This window comes from Dromiciops gliroides, chromosome 6 (assembly GCF_019393635.1).
Source record: "Dromiciops gliroides isolate mDroGli1 chromosome 6, mDroGli1.pri, whole genome shotgun sequence".
NCBI lineage: Eukaryota > Metazoa > Chordata > Mammalia > Microbiotheria > Microbiotheriidae > Dromiciops > Dromiciops gliroides.
In genome coordinates this window covers 34,559,000-34,584,447 of record NC_057866.1, presented here as the reverse complement: position 1 = coordinate 34,584,447, position 25,448 = coordinate 34,559,000, and the positions used below count along the sequence as shown (strand labels likewise).

The 25,448-nt window shown below is 45.2% G+C and overlaps 1 protein-coding gene across 3 annotated transcripts in view; it reads left to right on the top strand.

Moving 5' to 3' along the window:
* Window positions 1–25,448, top strand: part of LDLRAD3 (low density lipoprotein receptor class A domain containing 3) — a 274,323-nt gene that overhangs the window by 150,759 nt on the left and 98,116 nt on the right. For all 3 annotated transcript variants that reach the window (XM_043973191.1, XM_043973189.1, XM_043973188.1), the window contains exons 3-4: window positions 5,971–6,096; window positions 17,157–17,291. In XM_043973191.1, the coding sequence (XP_043829126.1) occupies window positions 5,971–6,096; window positions 17,157–17,291 (261 nt within the window). The remainder of the gene's footprint in view (window positions 1–5,970; window positions 6,097–17,156; window positions 17,292–25,448) is intronic.

The following is a 25,448-nucleotide window of genomic DNA, read 5'->3' as shown; positions in this document are numbered from 1 at the left end:
GTTAACTGAGACTTGAAGGAAGCCAGGAGATGGAAATGAGGAGGAAGGCTTTTCTAGGTGTGGCGGTCAGCCAGAGAAAATGCCTGGCCTCAGGAGATGGAGTGTCTTGTGTGAGCTACAGCAAAGAGTCTAGAGCCACTGGATTGCAGAATATTTAAGATAGAATAATAGATAAGAAACTTGGGAAGGTAGGAAGGGACCAGGTTATCAAGAGCATTAAAAGCCAAGAAAAAGGAGGGTTTATATTAAAATTTTGGTTTTTTGAGGGGCAGTGAAGGTTAAGTAACTTGTCCAGGGTCACACAGCTACTTAAGTGTCAAGTGTCTGAGGGCAGATTTGAACTCAGGTCCTTCTGAATCCAGGGCTGGTGCTTTATCCACTGTGCCACCTAACTGCCCCTATATTAAGATTTTAAACAGGGATAAATTTAAATTTTTTTTTTTTTGGCAGGGCAATGGGGGTTAAGTGACTTGCCCAGGGTCACAGAACTAGTAAGTGTCAAGTGTCTGAGGCCAGGTTTGAACTCAGGTACTCCTGAATCCAGGGCCAGTGCTCTATCCACTGCGCCACCTAGCTGCCCCAATATCAGTTGTGTTTATTATTTGTTTTTTGGGTTTTTTTTCAGGGCAATGGGGTTTAAGTGACTTGCCCAGGGTCACACAGCTAGTAAGTGTCTGAGGCTGGGTTTGAACTCAGGTCCTCCTGAATCCAAGGCTAGTGCCTTATCCATTGCACCACCTAGCTGTCCCCTAAATTTAAATTTTTATACTTGATTTAAGAAATGGACTTTGGGGCAGCTAGGTGGCACAGTGGATAAAGCACTGGCCTTGGATTCAGGAGGACCTGAGTTCAAATCCAGCATCAGACACTTGACACTTACCAGCTGTGTGACCTTGGGCCAGTCACTTAACCCTCATTGCCCCATCAAAAAAAAAAAAAGAAGAAAGAAAGAAGTGGACTTTGTAAGTACAAGAGTGGGGAGGCATAGGTAATGGGCAATTTTCTATGAAAAAGATCTAGGGACCTTACTGGACCACAAGTTCAATGTGAGTCACAGTGTGATATGGCCACCAGAAAAGTAAATGTGACCTTGAAGTGCATTAAGAGAGGAAAACATTCCAGAAATAAGGAGGGGGTAGTAGAGATGTACTCAGTCTTCATCAGACAATATCTAGAACATTATATTCAGTTCCAGGTACCACATTTTAGGAAGAGCATCGAAAAGATAAGAGGCAGTGAAGCATAGTGGATAGGGAGGTGACCTCGAAGTCAGAAAGATCTGGATTTGAATCCTGCCTCTGATCATCCTGGCTGTATCCCCCTGGGCAAGTCCCTTAAATTTTCAGGAGTCTGGGCTGATGATGTCGACCTCAAATAGAAACAGGCACCATCAAACCATACAGAAGGAGCCCTGTGGGTCACAGATTGACTTTGTTGGGGGCAGCTAGGTGGCGCAGTGGACACTTGACACTTACTAGCTGTGTGACCCTTGGCAAGTCACTTGACCCTCATTGCCCCACCCAAAAAACAAAAATAAATTGACTTTGTTTTAAAATGCAATATTATGTATGTGTGTTGTATATATTGTCATGTATTTCCCAGTTATATTTGCATTCTGTTCATCCACACTCAGGAGGGTTGTACACCACATATTTTGATGCCTCTGCTCTAGGCAATTCTCTAAGGTTTTAATTTGTGGAGAGGGTAGTAACCTGCATTGATAGGGTGAGTTTTCTCACCTGGGAGTTTCCTACACCATGGAAATCTCAGAGACAACCCCTCTCCTTCCTGACAAGCTACAGAGGAAGCAGTAGAGGACAGCCAGGATGATAAAGGGTTTTGAATCCTTGTCTTACAAGCCTAACCTAGAGATACAAGCACTGTTAATGGGGAGTGGAGTGGGTTTATCCTCGAGAAGTGAATATTTCTATCTTCAAGTACTAGGAGAGGGAGTAGACTTTTCAGTTAGGCTCCAGGGGGCAAAACTAGGAGTGATGAAAAAAAAAAAACAAACTAGGAGTAATGGACTCAAGTCTCAAGGGGGCTAATTTAAACTTGATGGAACCATTAAACCCAACCTAACCTGAGGTGGGAAACTGTAGGAGGGAATGCATTCTTCCTGCATGGGAGTATTCAATCTATCATGAAGCCTTTATTTGGCATCTACTATATGTCAGTCATACTGTTAGGCCCTAGGGATACAGAAAGGAGACAGTCCCTACCCACAGCTGCTTATAAACCAAGGCTGGTGGACCACTTGTTGGGTAGAGTGCTGTGATGTTTAAAATCTATATTGTGTGATCACCTTAAATTAAAAAGTTTCGGTACCAGTCTTTGGGCATTAAACATTTATTAAAGCATACAGATATTTACAAGGAGTTCAGAAAGTTAAGAAAAAGAAGTCCTACCTAGCCTAGAGTTCCAGCCTGGTTGGGTTCTTCCTCAAGTCCTCCTCCACGAGCCTGCTTTAATCAGGAACTCCACAGCAAGCTGATTGTGGAAGCTTTTTATAGGTCTGGAACAGAGGTGGTCCTTACACACTGCTTCAAGGTGATTGGTTGCTGTCCTCCAAATCCATTGGCTTTGAAGGTGTTCTCAAGTCGAGTTCACAGTCTAGTTTCTAAGAACAATACCTTCTTAAGGGCTAGCCAGGTGTGATTACAATCCAGTTAACTTGAAGTAGGCTTAATCAGCAGTCAATCACTCTCACTTGATTCAATCAGTATAGATTAATCTCCAGGTGGGTCTTTGAGTATCTGCTAAATCCCATTATTTCATCACAGTGCAGTGTGATTCTTGTGGAATTATGGGTTGGATTGGATGGCTGCTGAGGTTCATTCTAATTCTTAAATTCTCTGATTCTGTGTTGGCAGGAAGGAAAGGCACCTTGGAACAGGTGGGATATGCTGGTGTCAAAAGGAACGTACAGGGGCAGCTAGATGGCACAATGGATAAAGCACCAGCCCTCGATTCAGGAGGACCTGAGTTCAAATCCAGCCTCAGACAATTGACACTTACTATCTGTGTGACCCTGGGCAAGTCACTTAACCCTCATTGCCCCACAAAAAAAAGAAAGAAAGAAACATACATAATTTAGCAAGGGAGATTGGTCTGATCTTCATTTCTCCTTTGGAAAGAGTTTTGGTCAATCACTGTGGTCCTCTCTACCATGGTAGATGTTCTTTTCTGTAGTGCTATAGTGTCTAGGGCAAGGTCTAGTCTATGCCCCTAATCTTACAGAGAAGGAAAGTGAAGCCAGGGTCTAAGAATCCAAAGCTAGAAAATACCTGATCAAGGATTAGAACCCAAATCTTCAGAGTCCAAATCCAGTTCATTCTTTACAGTTTCTCTGTAGGTGACTTCCTATGCTTTTGTCTTCTCTATCAGGATAGGCTTTTTTTCTTTTTTTAGTTTCACTGATGCCTTTTGTTTTTAGATTCTTTTCATTTCCAGAGCCTTCATTTGTAACAAATAAAAAGAGCTAAGCCACAGGAACTGGGGCTACCAAGAGCCAACCAACCCAGATATCACCACTTGAAAGCATTTGATTCATTCGCCATCCATATTACCTACCCACCACTATTCCAAAGAAAGGAAGGAATGAGGTATGATAGGTCTTATTCAGCAAGGAAAAATGCTCATCAGTCAGCGGTTGAGGAGCACTATGCCACATCTAAAATACTTTATAAAATGTTTAAATAATGGCTAGGATTGCTTTACTATTTTTACCAGCCTACTCAGGTTGAAAAACACATGGGTAACAATCCCAAATCTGGAACTGAGGGGGCAGCAGGGTGGCAGGGAGGTGTTGAAGAGCAGTTTTCTTTGGGTTTTTAAAAGCAGGTCTTAAAGTCCTTTTGATTGTGAATTGGCTGCTGCCAAAGTTGGTGTGTTACTGATGGCAGTAACACTGAGTTAATTTACTGCCTGTTTTCTCTAAAGTAATGGTCTGTTATTCTATTATTTCTTAGAGGACCTTGGATTCTTCTTTTAGGAGAAGAGGGAGGAGGGGAAAAATAAAAGAGAGGGAAGAGGTCTTCATGGAGGGGGAAGGCTAGGAGGGAGTGCTTGAATACCTGGAATGTAATGACAGATCCTATCTTACATCTTAGGAGCCTAACCTAGAACTACCAGCACTGTTAATGGGGAAATACATCACTCCAAACAGTGTGCTTTTGTTAGCAGGACACTAAATCAAGCAAAAGTGGCTTCTTTTCAAATTACTCTTAGATAGGATGTGAGAGGAAGAATTTATCGGAGCAGAAAGAAGCCTTTCTTATTGTGAAGGCTTTCTTCTAATTGGCAGCACCAGACTGGCATAATATTATAATAGGTCAATGGATTTGTGGTCCAAGGATCTGGATTCGAATCCTGGAGATGATATTTACAAGCTGTGTGAGCTCAGACCAGTTGCTCAACCTCTCTTGGCCTCAGTTTCCCCATCTGTAGAATGAGATGGAAGTACCGAATGGCTTCAGCAATCCCTTCTCACTATAAATATCTGGTTCTCTGATTTGGGAAGGAATGACCTCATTTGGGAATATAGCTTGTGGCCAAGGACCTCAAAAAACCTTCTCCAAAACCTGTGTCTGTCTCCTCAGTCCCTACCCTCTCTTGTCCCTATCTGTCTCTTCTCAGCTCAGGAAAGCTGTGGCCTCATGGTGATGATACTGTTCTCAGCCTCATCCAGGAATCAGTTTTATGAGATCAGACCTAAATCATTCATTGTCCTAAGAATGTGGAATGGAAGGCAGTTAACCTCGTTAACCTAACAGGAATATGACTTTTGATCCCGGGGCCTCTACTTAGCCCTCTGTGCTCTCAACCTCTTGGCCTCCTTGTCTCTTCCTATTACAAAATTATAATAACAATTGTTGCTGTTCAGTTGTGTCCAACTCTTTGTGACCATACTGTCCATGGAGTTGTCTTGGCAAGGATACTGGGGTGATTTTCCATTTCCTTCTCCAGTGGAGTTAGGTAAACAAAGGTTAAGTGACTTGCCCAGGATCACACAGCTAGTAAGTGTCTGAGTCAGGATTTGAACGCAGGTCTTCCTGACTCCAGGCCCAGTGCTCTATCCACTGAGCCACCCATCTGCCTTCTAACAATAACAGTAATAACAGCATTCAATTTTTACATAGTACTCAAGTTTCAAAAAGCATTTTCCATGAATTAATTCTCTCCTCTTAGTCACACAACAGCCCTGCGAGGGTAAGGGCTAGGGCTTAACACAGTGGTTAGCTCATAATAGGCACTTAATGAGTGCCACTTGACTGAATACAGTTATTATCCTCATTTGACTGATGAGGAAAATGAGGCTGAGATGGGGTGAGGGACTTGCCCGTGGACAAGCTTTGCTTCGTCCCTCCGGTGTGACCTTGAACAAAGATGCTTCACCTCTCCCTCCCCTTCCTCATCTGTGGAATCTTAAAGGAGGTAAACCAAATGGCTTCTCTGATCCCTTCCTGCTCTTAGTCTCTGATGGCGATCCTTCCTCTGAAATCCAAACTAGTAAAGCAGTCCTCTCCCCCACCCCCAATGTGTGATGTTAACATGACACGTCAGAAAAAAATCCAGGAGAAGATGGGGTGGGTGGGTGGTGTAGCAGAGAAAAGAGCTCTGAGCTTGTTCATTGATATCCTCTGCCTTTCCAGCACCCACATTTATTTCCCAAAGTGCCCCTCCCAGAGAGCTAGCTTTAATAAGAAAGAAGAAAAGAAAAAAAAAAAGAGGGGAGGGGAACGGTTCAGCAAAGCTAATGGTCACATCAAAGTCTGACATTCCCCCGACAGGGTGGAGGGAGGCGCATCCTCGGATCTTGTCTTTGAGGCCCAGCTTGATCATTCTAATCATTCTTCCCAGAAGCTGAATCTTAGAGGACCCAGCGGTCCATCACTCTGGGTGACGGGCAGGGATTAGCACCGGAAGGCCTCCCCTAATAACCTGCTCTGCTTATCTTTCTTCTTCCAGCCAAGGCCAAGTCCAAGTGTGGGCCGACCTTCTTCCCCTGCTCCAGTGGCATCCACTGTATCATAGGCCGCTTCAGATGCAATGGGTTCGAGGACTGTCCAGATGGCAGCGACGAAGAAAACTGTAGTAAGTGTCTCTGCACCCAAAGTTACCTGAGGACTTGGGCCACCCCTCCAGACCTCTCATGGGTGCACCCTCCCTCCTGACCCACCTTTTGTCCACCACCATGTCTTAATAGATAATAATAGCTAGCGCTGACACTGTGTTTGAAGGTTTTCTGAGTGGTTTACAAATATCTCACTGGATCCTCACAGCAACCCTGGTGGGCAGGTGCTATTTGTTGTTGTTGTTCAGTCATTTTAGTCATGTCTAACTCTCTGTGACCTCATTTGAGGTTTTCTCAGCAAAGATATTGGAGTGGATTTACCATTTCCTTCTCCAGCTCATTTTACAGATGAGGAAACTGAGGCAGACAGGTGTGAAGTGACTTGCCCAGGGTCCCACAGCTACTAAGTGTCTGAGACTGGATTTGAACTCCATTCTTTCTGACTTGAAATCCAGGGCTCTATTTATTGCATACTCAAGTTCTCCTCTCCCCACCTCTACTTTCATTTCTCCTTTCATTCAAAATTTATGTCAACCAACAACCCTTTCAAATTGAATTCCATCTGACTTTGAGTTCCACCAGTTGTTGTGTGTTCTCCTTTGTCTCCGTCACTCAGAATACTTAAAATTTGTATGTCTTCAGCTACGGTTGCCCAAGCATATACCTGAACCCATTTCATAGATAAGGAAAATAAATCCCAGAGGGCTCAGATCACTTGCACAAGGTCACAGAGATAGTAAGAAGGAGAGTCATTTGAACACATGTCCTTCAGCTCCGCATCTGGTGTTCTTTTGCCTACACCACATGAGACCTTCCCGTGTAGAGAGAATGGTTAGGCCAAAGATCTCCCTCCCCCCAGGCTTTCTCTTGTTCATTTCCCATATCTAATCTGCTTTCTGTGTTTCCTTCCTTCATTCAGCAGTGATTAATGCTTACTTCCTGTTAGCTCTATTCATACACGTCCTAGTTCTACACCCCATCATAGAGGCATCTCATCGTGGAAGAAGATGCTAGGTTCTAGAAAGCCACTTGAGTAGAACCCAGCCAAGCCTCTGGTGGCTCCTGCCATTCTGGGCCCGGTGGCATGCTGAGCTAAGGCTCAGCCTAGCAGAGTTTGGAGGGGCGTTCTCCGCACAGTTGGGCATCAACCCAATTGAATTTGGATTTTGGTCACACAACCCTTGAAGAGAAGCTGCCAATGTCTAGTTCAGCTTGGATCTCCATCAGGGTAGCCAGTCACAGGAGCCAAGGGGAGATCCTTGAAACGGTGAACTTCTAGGAACCCAGTACTGTCCTCAGTGCTAACAGAGATTTAAGAAAAACAAACTGAACCAAGACCTGCCTTTGAGAACCTTCCACACTACTAGGGGAGAACTCCTGAAACACCTACTGTGTGCCAACCACTGTGATATGCTCTTCTTGCAAATATGATCTCATTTGAGACTGTAGAAATGCTATCACCGTCATCAACAACATCCACGATAAATATGAGTATACAATAAAATATAAAAAAATTAAAATACAGCATGAAATCAAAATAAATACAACACAATATAATAAAATAGCAAGCAAAAAACCATCTGGTGGGGAGTAGTCAAGGGGAGGCAAAGGGAAGAAAGGAAATCATTCCTGGTTGTGCAGGCCAGTTTTCACAGAAGATAGAGAACCGTAAAGCCTAAAGAAGCACTGGACTTGCTGGAGACAGGATTCGAACTCGGCTTCTTCCAATTTCCATCCACTGCCACACTGCCCCTATGTCACCCTATCTTTCCTTTCCTGAAGTTGCTCACTGTGTATGATTGGTCAGCTTGGATCTCATCCTGTTCTTTTGTAGAAACTACAATGAGGACATTGCCACCCCCTCCTGCAGACCTAGATAAGTGGCTGTTAGGCCAATCCGAAGCCCCCTCCCTCCTGTACATGGTTGAAATGTTTATCAAGTGCCTTTTTAATCCTTTGCTTATGTACTGTGGAGTCATATTGACTGTGTGACCCTGGGCAGGTCACTTAACTCTCTTTTGCTTCAGTTTCCTTCTTTGTAAAATGGGGGAAATAACACTGCCTACCTCCCAGAGTTGTAAGTAGGTGCTACACACACACACACACACACACACACACACACACACACACACACACACACACTCTCTCTCTCTCTCTCTCTCTCTCTCTCTCTCTCTCTCTCTTATTTCTTTTCCTTTCTCATTCACTCCCTCCTCCCCCATATCCACTTAGTTACCAAATATTGTCAGTTCCACCTCTGTGACAGCCTTCTCATATCTTCCCTTCTCTTCCCAAGTAGAGTCTCCACCCCGATCTCTGATTCAGGTCCTTATCGCCTGTCTCCTGGATCATTACAATTGATGCCCTATTGCTCTCCCTACCTCCAATTATTCCTCCACACAGATGAGAAACTACTCTTCTTAGCATACAGATGTAACCGGGCCCTTCCTTCATTCCATGATCTGCAGTAGCTCCCTGTGGCTTTTAAGACAAAATCCAAAAGTCTTAGCCCTTCAAAGTCTATCTTTCCAGCCTCATTTCAAGCACTACATTCCATCCTCACAGGGGACCCCCAGCTATTCCCTGAACTTCAGGCTTCTCCTCCCACCTCTGATTTTTTGCCTATCTCTCCCCCTGCCTGAATCGATTGAACTCCCTCCTCATTGCCTCCTCCCAGAACCCTTCTCTTCTTTCAGTTTCCCTTAGCCTCTACCTCTTCCTAACCTTTCCTTCCATGCCCTGATTAAAAGTGTGGTCCTCCCCCTCCTCAGATTTCCCTTCAGCCCTCTGCCTGAGTCTGCTCCGCCCTCATTCTGCAGCTTGTATTTGGCTCATCTGTTTTAAGCTGTATCAATCCCTACTGCTCCCTCACATTAGAATCTAATTTCCCCAGGAACAGGAACTGTCATTTTTCATCTTTGTCATTTCATCCCCTAGCACTGGTCCCTGCAGAGAGGCAGGCAAGGCAACAAGCGCTTAGTAAGCACTTAGTAAGTGATTTTCCTAAAGTGCAGGTCACTCCCATTCTCCATAAACTCCAGTGGCTCCCTATGACCCCTGGGATCATCTACAACATCCCTTATTTGGCATTCAATGCCCTTCATAACCTAGTCCTCCCTTCCTTTCCAATCTTCACGTACCTTATAACCACTGCCCCTTGTTCCTATGTTCTCTTCCATCCGGTGACAGACATCCTCCATTCTCTACTCTGGGCATTTTCTCCGGCTGAAGTATTCTCCCTCCTCATTCCCACCTCGAGTCTTCCCTGGCTTCCAAATCCCAGCTAAAATCGCACCTTCTACAAGAAGCCCTTCCCAATCCCTCTTTGTTTATTTCCTATTTATCCTATTCCCTATTTGTTTTATTGATCCTATTTCCTACATATTTACATAGGATGTTTGTATATCTGTTTGCTTTTTTTCTCCCCTTACTAGATTGTAGGCTTTCTGAGGGCAGGGACTGTCTTTTTTCTTTCTTTGTATCCCCAGCACTTAGCATAGTACGTGACACATAGTAGGTGCTTAATAAAGGCTTATTGGCTAATTGGTTGACTATGTGCCAGGCACTGTACCAAGTGCATAGGATGAAAATACAAATAAAAAGAAAGACAATCCATGGTTGCAAGTAGCTTACATCCTAATGAGGAAAGACTTCCTGCAATGTTGTAGGGATGAAGGTACCCCACAGCAGCATGCTGGTAAGTTAAATAGGGAGGTGCTTTTAAAATGTTGGATGGGGCAGCTAGGTGACGCAGTGGATAAAGCACCTACCCTGAATTCAGGAGGACCTGAGTTCAAATGTGGCCTCAGACACTTGACACTTACTAGCTGTATGACCCTGGGCAAGTCACTTGACCCTCACTGTCCCACAAAAAAAAAGAAAGAAAGAAAGAAAGAAAGAGAGAGAGAGAGAAAAGAAAAAGAAAAAAGTTGGATGGATGAATGAACAAGTAAACAAATGAACTAACCCAAATAAACGAACAAACCAACAAATGAATGAATGAATGAATGACAGTGTTTGTTGCTCATGGTTCCATATGCAGGACGCTCCTACTTTATAAGAAAATTTAAGTCTTCCCATGTGTTCTTCTGATCTGAAAATTCATTTTAAGGTTAGCTTGGAGAATATTTCTTTTTCAAGTACTACTGTATTTGCATATTACTCAGCTCCTTCAAACATTCTCTCCCTTATCTCTTCTTTTGTGAAACACCCACTCTTCATCCCAAATCCCAGGCAGACTTTGTCACCAACTGGCCTGTCTTTTATTCTCTAGCCAGAAACATTTCATTCCCACCCCCCAACATTGAAGGTGTTGATTCTCACAAGGAAGCCAGGGCCGCAGCCTGATCTGGGTGGGTGGCATCTGTGGGAAGTTAAGTCCAAATGGCTGAGGCCTGAGTGTCTTCTTTTTTCTGGTCGTGGCTGGAAAAGCAGATGAATACAGAAAGATGTCCCTTTGCCTGATTCTCAGCCTGTCTCCTGGGAATTCAGTCTTCCTTGGCAAATAGTGGGATGCCAGGATCTGGGCTTCTTCAGTAATGAGTTGCCCTGGATGACTTCAGAGACCCCTTCCAATTGGAGGATGTTCTTTTCCCAGGCTTCTAGGCTAGAGTAGTAGACTTGGGGTCAGGGAGACCTGAGTTCAAATCCAGCCTCAGACACAAACTAGCTGTGTGACCCTGGGCCAGTCCCTGAAGCTCTGTTTGCCTCAGTTTTCTCATCTGTAAAATGAGAATAATAATAGCACCTCCCTCACAGAGTTGTTGTGAGGATTAAATGAGAATTAACTTATGTAAAGCACGTCGCAGACCTTAGAGCCCTATTGAAATGCTAGGTATTATCATTATACCCATTTCATAGATGTGAGAACAGAGGCTGAAGTTATTGGCCCATGATCTCATGGCCAGTAAGAACCTGCAATGAAATTTGAGGCAGGTCTCTCCTGCTTCCAAGTCTAGAAGCCTCTCTATTATGCCGAGCTGACTTCTCTAAATAGTCAGCAAATAGGGGAATGCCAAGCCTGGAGCAGGGGCCCCTCGGCTCTGAACAGCCATGCAAGCTGTTGGGAGCAGGCACTGTGCTGATTCTGTGGGCTGCAGGGTGGGAGCTGGAAGCTGGCACGCAGCCCCTTGAACAGGCCTGGATTTTCTCTTTTAAAGGTCAGGAGCATGGCAATATTTCCAAGAGACAGAGGAAGGCGATCCCTGCTGGGATGTAGCCTTTCCTCACCGAGCGGGCTCTGCTTCCTCTTGCCGTTCTCAGACCAGCATTCGTTCTTGTGTTCACATGTTGAGATCGACCTGATGGGAAGATATTCAGACAGTAGAAGGAGATTGATATCAGCTAAGAAATGGAGAAGTGGGCTAAGAGAGGAGGAAGATTTGGAAATGCTGTCCTGTTTTAGACATGGTCGCCTTTGAAGGGCTTGTGGGACACTGAAGTCCCGATGTCCCCTTGGCCCCTTATAGCTCAAGGACAAGGTATGGGATGGAGATGTGTAGGGCTGGGAGTCGTTGGCAGAGAGGTGATCATTGAAGCCATAGGAGATGAGATCACCAAAGGACAGTCTTGAGGGAGAAGAGGAGAGGACCAAGAATAGAATGTGGCGAGATGCCCACCTTTAGGGCTAGGAGGATGCCCCTCCCTGTGGCTGCCTATAGAATCTTCTAGATGGATCTCTTGGAGTGGGCCATCCCATTCCTTCCAAACCTTCCATAGTTCCTCATCATCTACCAAATTGTTGGGCTCAAGGGCCTCCATGATGTGGGTCCGTCCTATCCTTCCAGCCCTTCCCTATCTGCATGGAGTCAAGGAACCCGGGTTCAAGACCCACCTCTGACATTTATCTTTATGACCTTGGACAAGTTACTTCTCCTAACTGGGTCTCTGTGTCCTCAAAGGTAAAGTGAAGGGGTTGAACTAAATGACCTTCAAAGGCCCTTCCAGCTCTGTCATGCTGTGCCCCTATTCCACATTCCAGCCAAACCACCTTTGTTTGTGACGCCCCTCGTGCCTGAAACGAACTCTTGCCTCTGTGTGTCGGAGCCTTCCCCTCCCTTCAGATCCCAAGGCAGGGGCCTCCTTGTCCGTGTAACCTTTCTTGATTACCCCCTTGGCCTACCCTACCTCATCTTCCTCTCTGTCTCTGTCTGTCTGTCTGTCTGTCTGTCTGTCTGTCTGTCTCTCTGTCTGTCTCTCTCTCTCTCTCTCTCACACACACACACACACACACACACACACACACACACACACACACACACACACACCCTCTCCCTCTCTCCTTCTTCCTCCCTTCTCTCTCTGTCTCTCTCTGTGTCTGTTTCACACACACACACACACACACACACACACACACACACACACACACACACACACACACCCTTCTCCCCCTCTCTCTTTCTCCCTCTCCCTCCTTCCCTCTCTTCTTTCTCCCTCTCTCCCTCTCTCCATTCTCTCTCTCCCTTCTCTCTCTCTTTCCTCCTCTCCTTCCCTTTCCTCCCTCTCCCTCTCTCCTCTCCCTCCTCCTCCTCCTTCTTCTTCTTCCCCCCCCTCTCTCTCTCCCCCCCCAGTTGAAAATAATCTCTGCTGCTTCACATTTCTCATAAAATCATAAGATTTTGCCTGACCCTGTTCTTTGCATTTATCTCCTCCCTCATATCCTTATTTCTTGTGTCCAGGTTTTCCCCCTCTTCCTGGTCCCATGTGTAGGTTCATCTTTCCTATTTATAGTTGTTCCCCCAAGGCTATGCCATCTTTTCCCTCAACTCTCTCTTAGTGAACTGATCAGCTCCAATTGATTCAGCCAGCTATCACCTCTATCTATGCTGATGACTCCCAAATCAACATATCCAGCCATCATTTCCCTCTTGACCTCTAGTCTTGCATATCTGCACCTTTCTGAGAAAGGTCCCCTAAGAATGGAAACTCCTTGAGAGCATAGCCTACATCATGGCTTGCATGCAGTAGGCAGTAAGTATTTCTGGCATTTATTTGGCACTATATACTTTTCTGAAATGTCACATTTTGGCACTTGGTTTCCCAAGACTCAAGGGGTGGAACACTGGGCAACAAAATTAGAGAAGAAATTTAAGGGTGGTTGAGAGTGGTAAGCATCAGATTACATAGGAATAAATGGGAATTGTGGGGAGGCACTAGGGATGAGAACCCCACAATTTATGGGCTTTGACAATAGATCTTGAAGGAGTACACTCCACAGACTTTTAAGTGACTTCCGTAGAATGTTTCCAAGGAATTACTCCATTTCCTGTATACTTATCTTGAAGCTTTACAGGTCTACAAGGCGTCCGTTTTCCCAATAATAATGATCTCTTGATCCTTTCCCTTAGCTGTGGCGAGAATTGATACTAGAAGAGTGCTTAGTTGCAAATTTTTCCTGTGGAGTATTCTGTCTACCCCAAGCAGAGCTGGCTTTGCAGACCATTCTTTATTCTCTGTCATCACCTACCAGTATACCCTCGTGAAAAAGTGCTGATTAGAAACCTCTATATTTAGTGAGAACCAAAGAACTTTTAAGATCCAAGAGTTTTGTAGCTGAATCCAAGAATACAGGCACTGCCCCTTTTGTTCCTTGGCTCTCGATTTAGGCTGGCTGATGCTTTGAGACGTCTGTGTATCAGCGAACTCCTTGATGGATGGACTATGGCCTCTTCAGGGCCAGATTGCAGCCCATGGACACCTCCATCCTGTGTGAACCTTTCCCCCTTTCTTCCATGAGTGCAACCTAGAAAGTCTGTCCAACATGTTGGATGCCTTTCTCTGGGTATTTTTAATAGGTTCTGATGATCTCTTTTTGTTTTTCCATTCTGTGCCTTCTCAAGGTCATAACAATAGGCAGCAGCTTGTTTTATGTGGGGAAGCAGCGTGATGTCAGGGAAGGAGAATGAGATTAAGAGTAAGAAGAAATTGATCCAAATCTCACCCCTTTAATTTACAAGCTTGACCTTGGGCAAGTCTCTCGGAGGCTCAGTTTGCTCGTCTTGAAACGGTGGAATAATATTTGTACTAGATACATCACGGGGCTACTGGGAGGATACTCGAAGTATCATAGAAATGTGTTGTGCTAATGGTTTTTTACCATTGCTGTTGTTGATGAGAGGTTATCATAATTCTATACTGTAATACAATAGAATGGGACCCACAGGACCTATTAGGGTATGTAGGGTTATTTAGCCTCATACTACATGGCCCAAGACTGCTATATTTTTAAAGTGGTAAATACCTTTTTATGATGTTGTTTTTGTTTTTGTTGTTGTTTTCCCCTTTGTGGTTCACTGTTATTTCTCACTGCAGTCTGTGAATCCACTCCTCTTCCTTTTTCCAGTTTGGTGGTCCTTATCTTTCTTAGATGCTAGATAACCAAATAATAGAATCATGTGTCAAGTATGGAGCAGAGGGTGAAAACGCTTAGATTTCAGTGTGGCCACTTCATGGCATCGATTTTGGCTACTCTGAGGCCTTTAAAATTTCCTTTCCTATTTTCAGCTGTGTTCCAGATCAGAAAGGTTTCCAGATAGCCAAATCCACTTATTTGCTTTGCATCTGGTCTTGTCTCTTTTTATTGTAGTTGGATGACTTTCCCCTCTGGAGATTGGGAAAGGTTTGTGAATGTGTGAGTAATCTAGGAACAAGTCTTTTGCTTTCCTGGCCTAATGACTTATACAGGGGGTCCCAAAAGTCTTAGTGCAGTTTTAAGCTTTAATTTATTGTTATTCGGCTGTTTTTCAGTCCTGTCTGGTTCCTTGTGATCCTATTTAGGGTCTTCTTGTCAGAGCTCCTTAGAGTGGTTTCCTTCTGCAACTCATTTTACAGATGAGGAAACTGTGGCAAACAGGGTTAAGTGACTTTCCCAGAGTCACACAGCTGGTGAGTGTCTCGGATTGGATTTGAACTGGGGTCTGCCTGACTCTAGTACTTTATCCACTGAGCCAAGACTTTTGGGATTTCCAGAATGGCACTTCAAGGTTTGCAAAATATGTGGCATACATTATTACACCAGTGAATCCTCAGAAAGAGGTTGTAAAGTGGTAACCATGAAGGTGGCAATCAAATCAAACAGATAGGACTGAGTAGAAGTCTCTGTTCAAGGTTTTGGGGACAGCAGATAGGATCTAAGGTTAGAATCATAGAATATCAGTGTCAGAGGGAGCTTAGAACGCAGAACACAGAATGTCAGAGCAAGAAAGGGACTTGGAATATAGAATGATTATATCAGAAAAGACTGTAAAACACAGGTGGCTCCATGCCCTCCTAATCCTATTGGGAGCAAGGGTATAAAATAATAGTAGTAACAAGTAGAAAATATTCTTCTACTTCAATAGCTCTGTGGTTTCAAAGGCATGAGCACAGAACACAGAATGTTCTCAATAGAAAAGACCTTAGAAGATAGAAAGACAGATCTTCAAGAGACCCTGGAATATGGAAAACAGAATGGTTGGAGCTAAAATTGACCTTAAATTATAGAATATCAGAGATAGAAGCTATATTAGAATATAAGCCATAGAATTTTGTAGTATTAGGAGGGACCTTAGAACATAGACTGTCAAATAGGGAAGGGTCTTTAGAATACAGAACATAAAATTAAAACCTGGAAAGACTTACGTGGAGTGAAGTGAGCAGAACCAGAACATTGTACACAGTAACAACATTGTGTGATGATCGACTTAGCTCTTCTCAGCAATAAAATGATCCAAGACAATGCCAAAAGATGAATGATGGAAAGTGCTCTTCACCTCCAGAAAAAGAACTATGGAGTCTAAAAGCAGATCAAAACATACTATTTTCACTTTGGGGCGGGGGTGGGGGTGGTTCTTTCTCATGGCTTTTCCTTTAGTTCTGATTCTTCATTCACAACATGTGAAAATATGTTTAATGTGGAAATATGTTTAACATGACCGTACTGTATAACCTATATCAGATTGCTTGCTGTCTTGGGAAGGAGAGAGGGAGAAAATTTTGGAATTCAAAATTTTACAGAAATAAATGTTATGGGGCAGCTGGGTGGTGCAGTGGATAAAGCACTGGCCCTGCATTCAGGAGGACCTGAGTTTAAATCCATCCTCAGACACTTAACACTTACTAGCTGTGTGACCCTGGGCAAGTCACTTAACCCCAATTGCCTCACCAAAAAAAAAAAGAACAAAAGGGCCTTAGAACATGAAATGTCAAAAGCTGGTAGGGTCCTTTGAACATGGAACTCAGAATGTCAGAGGTAGAAGAAACTCTAGAACAAAGAACTGGAAGGGTTCGTGAAACATGGCACGCAGAATACTAGAAGCTGAGGCAGGAGGGAACCTTAGAGTATGGAATGTCAATAGCTGGGAGGGCCCTTAGAACATGGAACATAGACTGTCAGAGCTAGAAGGGAATCTAGAACAAAGAACCGAAGGGGTTCACAATATATGGAATGTTAGAAGTCAGAATGGGTGGAACCTTAGAGCATGAAATGTCAAGAACTGGGGGTGTGGGGTAGCTAGGTGGCACAGTGGATAGAGCAATGGCCCTGGATTCAGGAGGACCTGAGTTCAAATCTGGCCTCAGACACATGACACTTACTAGCTGCGTGACCCTGGGCAAGTCACTTAACCCCAATTGCCCCACCCAAAAAAAAAAAAAAAGAACTGGAGGTGCCCTTAGAAACTATGCTTTTAGAAGTCAGGAGAACCATGAAGATCATCAAATCGGACCCTCTCACTTATTAGATGAGAAAACTGCTAAGAATTGTGATAGGAAAGGAAAGCTCTTTGTCTTGGGCTCACACATGGAGATATGTTGCTATGTAAGTTTCTGAAGTCATGCTTGTGCAACTCAGGTTTGCGTGTGTACATGTGTGTGTGCTCTTTCCCCTGCCTGATAATTTGCTCCATGCTAGTGCTAAGGCACTAGCCCTATAGTTTTTGGTCCAAGGCTCTTCCTGCCAGGGAGAAGTCTCTGAACTCTGCACTGAAGGACCACATTCTGCTCAGCTCTGTTCTGCTGGGGAGCATCTTCCCAGTGGTGGTGGAGGAGGAGGTCAGTACAATTCCTCGAACTCCTTGTAACTCATCTTCTTTTCCCTTTTCAGCCGCAAATCCCCTACTGTGCGCCACAGCCCGCTTCCATTGCAAAAACGGCCTGTGCATCGACCAGAGCTTTTTATGCGACGGCGAGAACAATTGTCAAGACAACAGCGACGAGGAGAGCTGCGAGAGCCCACAAGGTAGAGTCTGTGCCCTCGTGGGTGTGGGTGTGATGAGCCAGAGGAGGGGCAGGGGAGGCTGATTCTTCTCCTCTTGGGCCATCTACATGGCTTTCTGTGAGGTTCAGGAAAAACAGGGATTTCCTGTTGTCAAGAACTTATGGAAACATGACCAAGCAGGAAAATGTTCATCATAAACATGTAAGAGAAATAAGCTAAAGAAAATGCTGGCTGTTGGCCACCTTGGGAGGCATGGGCATGAAATCATGGTCATAATGAGCCGTCACTATTCTTCACCTTCAGAAGCTCCACGGCTTCTTTAGGGCGAGCATTCTCTCCCCTATCCAGATTGCGGCCCCTCTTGTGTGTTTCATGAGTTACAATGTTCAGAAACAGGGGCATCGCCTTGTAGCCAACCTACTGGTGATCGTCATCTTCAGGCCTTAGATCGGGCTAGTCCTTGGCCAAAGACCTATAGTCTAACACTGCTCCCGTGTTCCACCTCCAAAGGAGAACCCTGTGGAGTTTTCTCACACCTAGATTTAGAGAGCTCACTATACAGTCACATTCTTCAATGCCCAATAGATTGTGAGTTTCAAGAGACGGGCTCTGACAAACTCTCATACCCCTTCATCAGAATGCAACTCCCGAAGCAACTTCTCCTAGAGATATATCAGTAAAGAAGAGAATTAGCATTCCCACCACTGGAATCAAAGGATATTTGTATTAAAAATCCTTGCCTCTCTCTTTGAGCTCAGCGTCTGGTTGTCTTTGCTTAATGGATTAAAAATTAGAAATGTTTTATTTCCCTCTGCAATACTTCCCAGTCCTTGAAAATGCATTTTTCCTTCCCTGTGGACCAGGGAAAGAAAGGTTTTATTTAACGTTATTTTGATGAGGGTGGAGAAGACTGGACCCAAGATAATTAATATGGTGCTCCGAAGTCCTTTTGCTAATTTCATCAGGATAAAATCCACATCTCAGCCTTTGAAGCATCCACTTTCGACTTCTCTCTCTTCCCTTTCTGTCATGCTTGATTCGGAGTTGTCGTCTTCCTTGGTCTTTAAGATTAATGACAGCCATTTAAGAATAGGGGCCGGGGGAATCCTGAAAGCCAGCGATTATTGTATCTTTCCTGGCCATATGGAACGTATAAGAGGATCAAGAAGCCTGGTAGTGGAATATTATTTTAATTGTGGCTTTGTTGGTTGGCAGCATAACCTGTCAGGAGCAGACAGTTTCAGAAGCAGCCACTCAGAAATGGCGTGTCCGTGGCTCCTCTCCAAAGGGGCCCTCAGCTAGGGGCTGGAAGCCACTGGCCAATGTGGCTCCCCCCGACACAGGGAGGGGGGGTTGGGGCAGAACTGGGGCGGTTTGCAGCAATGGGAAGATGCGGCTTTTCCTTGTGGGCTCAGCTGATGTTTCCCTTGAAACCCTGGGCTAAGGCACTAGATTCTGCTCAGCCCCTGCAGGGCACTCCTGGACTTGTTGCTTCTGATGCAGGAGAGGAGGGAGCAGGAAGGCAGCATGAGAAACAGGGTGGAGAGTCGGTCAAGTATGAGATGCCTTCTAGCTCTAATAACCAGTGATAATAACAGCCAGCACTTTAAAGTTTGCAGAGGCCTTTACACGGGCCATATCATTTGGTCCTCACAACAACCCTGGGAGAAAGCTGCCATTACCCCCATTTTACAGATGACAAAGTTGAGTCAGAGAGATATGAAGTCATTTGCCCAGAGTCTAACATCTAGTGAGTGTCTGAGACTGGATTTGAACTCAGATCTTCCTGACTCGAGCCTCAGCCCTCTATTCTACTGTCACCGAGCTGCACATTTGGGCATATTTGCTAATCCCCATGTAAGAGATAGTTAGAGTTTTGGAAGCCAGGATACGCCAGGGTTCAAATGTCACCCTGATTCTTTTGAGCCATGTGACCTTGGACAAGTCTATTGACCTCTCTGTGCGGATAGTAATGCCTACAGTACCTCCCTCACAGGGCTGTTTTGAGATGTTGGAGTAATGCATGCAAAGAACTTTGCAAACCTCCCAACACGGCACAAATGTGTTTAGAGTGCCAGAGGACCCCGGGCTCAAATTCTGACTCTGAGCTGGGCAAGGTCACCTCCCCTCTTCATCATCTGTAAAATGGGAGGGTTGGGCTCGGCCTCAAAAGCTCCTCCTGGCTTTTAGGATCAGGAATCTAGAGCCAAAAGGAACCTCAGCCTCCATCGTCCAGCTCTGTCATTTTACAGAGAAGGAAACTGAGGCCTTGGTGGGGGAAGTGAAAAAACAGATGGAGGGTCGCGTGTCTTTGCTCCTGTGTCAGGCGTGGTTGTACAACCCCATCGTTGCCTGCAGTGCCTGGATGAGCTCCAACAGAGAGGTGGCAGCTCTACATGTTGGACAAGGGTTGGGGGAGGGGAGGTTGGTTTTTCTTTGGGGGATGGGGGGCTGATCTCTTCTGGAGTTTGTTTTGCCGCAGCCTCGGCTGCCCGTGCCTGAGCTACCAGATCTGTTTGGCTCGATAAGTGTCCTCAGGAGTTCCAAGCCTCTTCATTTGCATGTCCAGATGGAACCCATGGATCCATGCTTAGGGAATCCACCGGCCTGGGGGACCGGTGTTGTGGCAAAGGAAAAGAAAACCTACCATGTGTCAGGCCCTGTACTGAGCATTGGTATTATCAAGAGGCAAAACGCAGTCCCTGCCCTCAGTGAGCTTCCAATCTAACTCCCATCCCTATGGCGATTTTTAGTTCATGGATCATTTTCTTCACATTCACCCTCTTTCATGTCTGAAGAGAGCAAGTAGGGGAAACTGAGGCTGAGTAAAAGAAACTTGCCCACAGTCATGTGACTAGCAAGTGATACGACCCAAACTAGGCCCAAGCCCCAGGTTATCTCTAAAGCACCGTGCTGCCTTGGCTTGAGATCCTGCGAGGGATGGAGGCCTTCTATTCTCAGGAGTGGGAAATCAGAGACAGGAGATTTGGGGGCTGGACCAACATCAGGATGGAAAACCCAGCAGAAGTAGTTGCCACTTTCCTTCTTCCCTGAAGAAGATCAGGAACTGTTTGCTTCACTATTTTATGTCCATTTCTCGGTGTCATGATCAGAGAACTGTACTGCCTCTGACACATAAGTACCAGTGAGTCTGGGCGAGTCACAGCTTTGCACGGTCCCAGGCAACTCTATGAGACAATAAGTTTTGAAAAAGGTATAGCCTTGCATCAGTGGAAGGCATTTCCTCGCCTGGGACTTCCCTGTGATTTCACTGAAAATCATAGGTCCACTTTGCTGTTCCTCATTCACAGGTCATCCCATCTCCCATTGCCGGGCCTTTGCCCTGCCTGTGCCCCATGCCTAGAATGATATTCTTCCTCACCTCTCACTCCTGGCTTCCATCAATACGCAGTTTAAATTCTACTGTCCACAGGAGACCTTTCCCAGTTCCCCCACTACTAGTGCCTTCTCTCTGCAGATTACTTTTCATTTAGACTGGATATATGTAACTTGTAGGTAGTTGTGTGTCTGGTTCCCTCCCTCCCCTGTTACCCTGTGAGCTCCTTCGAGTCAAGGACCCATGTTTTTGTCTTTCTTTGCATCACTAGCACTTAGCACAGTGCCAGGCACATAATAAGTGCCTAATAAATGCTGTTTCACCAACTTCCTATCCCCAGTGCCTAGCACAACAACTGGAACATAGTAAACACTTAATAAGTGACTATCAATTGATTGGCTAGTTCTGCTGGATAAGAAACTGATTCCTTCCCTTGTCATTCTCTACCTGCAGGAGGATTCTCACCTCCAAAGGGCTCACCAGCATGTTTAGACTTTTTCTCTAGAATTGAGGTTCTTAATCTTTTTTTCCTGTCATGGACTCCTTGGGCTGTCTAGTGAAGACAGCAGATCCCTTCTCAGAATCACATTTTTAAGTAATTGAAGGAAATGAAAAGTTCCAGTTAGAGGTTTGTGAAAATAAAGGTGTCATCCCCACCCCACCCCCAAAAAAGTCCATGGGGAAGCTAGGTGGTGAAGTGGATAAAGTACCTGCCCTGGATTCAGGAGAACCTGAGTTCAAATCCAGCCTCAGACACTTGACACTTACTAGCTGTGTGACCCTGGGTAAGTCACTTAACCCTCATTGCCCAGCCCCCCAAAAAAATCCATGTTCACAAACTCTCTGGAGTCTTTTTTTAGGCAGAGTTAGGAAACTTGCCCAGGGTCACACAGCTAGTAAGTGTTTCTGAACTCAGGTCCTCCTGACTCCAGGCCCCCATGCTCTATCCACTGTACCACCTTACTGCCTCAACCCTCTGCAGTCTTCACCATGGGATAAGCACCTTAGCTGTTGCACTACCTGACCAGAGCTGTAACTAGCAAGGGGAAAATTGGGCTTTGCTCCAGGGTGCTGGCATCTTGGAAGGGAGGGACGTACCTTTCCCAGCTGGGAAAACCCTGCCCCACCCCGTTCTGTTGACATTGCTCCCCTCTCAGGGCCTGCCTTACTAACTTTAGACCCAGTCCAGTGGGATAAGATATGGGTCACCTCTTCTTGCTTCCTATCTGTCCCACAAGCAGGCAGCCACATCTGTGGTCAGAATGCCATAAATGGCACATACACAAACACACACATGTATACACGTATGTGTATACATATACACATACATATATGTGTGTGTGTTGACATAGATTGCATGGATGCATGCGTGCACATACACACACCACCATAGGGTTGCTGTGTCCTCCTCTTTCCCTCCCCCACACCCAAATGGGATTTATCCTCAGATGCATTAAGTCCTGGGGAAGGCTCGTTAGCAGACACCAAGGCCCAGAGAGATCCCAGCCTTCTCTTTGGCTCAGGATGTTTTCTCTTTGAATGCAGGAGGAGAGCAGGAGGCTGACAATGGACGGAGGTGGTACTGTCATTCTGTCGGAGGGTGAATTACAGTCTAAGTGGAAATCTGCAGCCTCCTAATAAGATTCATTACCACAGGGAAAGGAGCATTTCTGAAGGCTTTAGACAGAAATGAGGCTGGACTGGATGCCTCCTTCTAAGACAGACTCCCTGGCCTGGCTCCAGGTCATTGGTGGTGTCATGACAATTGAGTTTGGGAAGTGACTTATGGGGAGATGGAGAAGGATTGCTTATCATCTGTGCCCCTAATAACAATGCTAATGTATTTATGTGGCATTTTACAATGTACAAGGCACTTGGAAACATTTATTATCTCATTTGAGCACCATATAGCGCTGTGAGGGAAGCCAGGCAAGCATCAATCTCCCCCACCCCCATCTTATAGATGGGAAAAGAGAGAAGTGAAAAAACAGAGGGCCTTGCTTTGGGGGCTGACCCTATGGCTCTCCATCTTTGCACAGGTGATCCTGCATGCCAGTAATGTTGTTGATGTTGCTCAGTTTTCCCAGACTCTTCCTGACCCCATTGGGGGTTTTCTTGGCAGAGATACTGGCATGGTTTGCCATTTCCTTCTCCAGCTCACTTTACAGATGAGGAAACTGAGGCAAACAGGGTTAAGTGGCTTGCATAGCGTCCCATGGCTAGGAAGTGTCTGAGGCTGAATTTGAACTCAAGTCTTCCCAACTCCAGGCAAGGCACTATAACCTCTGTGTCACCTAGCTGTCATCCCCATTTTATAGTTGAAAAAATTGATGCATACAGAAGTTAAAGGACATGCCCAGAACCAAATAGCTAGGAAGTGTCTGAGGCAGGATTTGTGCTCGGGTCTATCTCACTCCAGACCCCGTGCTCTATCCACTTCACCAATGAGCTGTCCCATCAGACCCTATGTCAGAATTGACATTTTAGCCAAGTCTTAAGTGGAATTAGAGTTATAAAGAGAGGAAGGGAATTTCAGGCATGAGCCACAGCCAGTGCAAAAATAATGCCTTTGCTAAAGGTTTCATGACTATAGAAAGAGGCCAGATGGACTACCAGCTATAGGCCAGCTGCTCGATGCATCTCTCCTTCCCCACTGAGGCCTAGGCTGTTCCTTGGGTCACACAGCCATTGGGAGCAGTTGATCTGGATGCAAACACCTAGTGCTCGATCTTGGCTCTGCTGTCCCTGCCTTGGACAAGTGACTTGATCTCTCTGGGCCTCAGAGAGGGTTGACCTTTTCTATGCCCCTGTTCCCAGCATCCCAGCATCCCAGGTCAGTAGATCTTACCAGAGCCTGGTCCACATTGGCACCGGGTGTGAGAACTCGGGGCCCTGGTAAAGCAGAGAAGCTTCACAGGTAGTAAGTAATTATCAAAGAAATGGTGGCAGTCCCTGGGAAGGAAACAGAGAAGCCCAAAGGAAAGTAGCCCAGTGCCCTGTGGGGATCTGTCCATTGACCTGACTCCTGGAGTCTTGCTGCAGGGTCAGCCTGGGAGTGAAGATGGGGAGGAGAACGAGGCAGAGCGCCATCACCACTGGCTCTCTCTGACTCCAGCTGCTGGAGATGCATTCAGTGGCAAGAGGAGGGAGGGCTTTTCACTTTTAATTTCAGGTTTGAAAGAACAGCTGGGCCAGGGGAAGCAAAAGCACTTGATTCAGTCGGAGAAACAGAAGGAGGTTATGAAAGGTTGATTGCTGTCTTTCTGTACCTGCCGCCTTTTTTTCCCCCTGCCTAATTGAATGTTGTGCATCTGCAAAGCTTCCCTTCTCGCTGCTGCGGCGGGAGTTGGAAATTTCTAAAATATCCCTCATTTGGAAGTGAGTCAAATGATTCTGCATTTGTTCCCGACAGTAATTACTTCCCGAGCTCGTTGCTGCCATGGTAATCTTCCAAGCTGTTCTCTTAATCTCCCCCATTTAGGCTCTTCTTTCACACATCTTCTCTTTCTCTTTTCCTCCCATGTCTCCCTCTTGATGCCGCCCTCCCTCACCCTTGCCTTGAAAGAGCCGACGGTGCTGGGGAGGCAGAAGGAGGAGGGATCCATTCACCTGTTGGAGCTTAGCTTCCTTTCGGGGGGAGGGGGTTCTGCCAGAGGCCCCACAGAACACACCTGATGTGACATCGATAAATGCAGGATTTCATTGGGGTGTGGAAGCTTCTGGAGAGCTAGGATTATCATTATTTGTCTCTGTCACCAGTTCCTAGAATTGTACCTGGTATATGATGGGCACCCAATTGAATTGATCTGGTGTGATGGGAATAAGACCAGATTTAGAAGATTTGAGTTAACATTCTAGTTTTCTTATTGCAATCAATCAATCAACCAATCAGCATTTCTTAAGCACCTACTATGTGTCAGGTACTGCGCTAGTGGCTGGGGATGCAAAAAGAGGTAAAAGCTAGTTCCTGCCTTCAAGGAACTTATGGTCTAATTGGTGAGGCAACAATGCAAACATATATAACAAAATAAGCTCACGATAAATAATGAACAATTAAGAGGGAAATTAAGAGGGGTTGGAGAAGGCTTCCTGTAGAAGGTAGGATTTTAGTTGGGACGTTGGACAAGTCACTTAAACTTTCTTGGGGAGGAAGAGGAGATAGGGAGAGAAAGAGAAAGACAGAGAGAGAGTTTTTTAAATATTTCTTGTTGGTTCGTGGACTCTGTGTGATCCATTATAATTTTTTTTTTTTTTTGGTGAGGCAATTGGGCTTAAGTGACTTGCCCAGGGTCACACAGCTAGTAAGTGTTAAGTGTCTGAGGCCGGATTTGAACTCAAGTACTCCTGACTCCAGGGCCAGCGCTCTATCCACTGCGCCACCTAGCTGCCCGATCCATTATAATTTTTAAGGAGTCTCCTACTTAAGTAAGCTTTTATATTTCTTTTACTGAGTTATTCATTCTCTTTTCAAGCATTTCCTCCAAAGATATCATTTCTTTACCAGATCTTTCCTCTAAATGATGAAAAGGATAGTTTCAGAGAAACCTGGAAAAACTTGTATTAACTAATGCAGAGTGAAGTGAACAGAACCCACATAATAACTTATAAGATAGCAATATTGCAAAGACAAACAACTTTGATAGTCTCAAAAACTTTGACCAAAGCCTTGACCAGTAATGATCCGTGCATGCTACCTGTGTTCTCTAGAGAAATAACAAATTGTAGAATTTATAGAGATGCATAATATCTGAAATATACATTATATATATATATATATATATATATATATATATACACACACACACATATATTTGATACAGCCCATGTAAGAATTAGGGCAG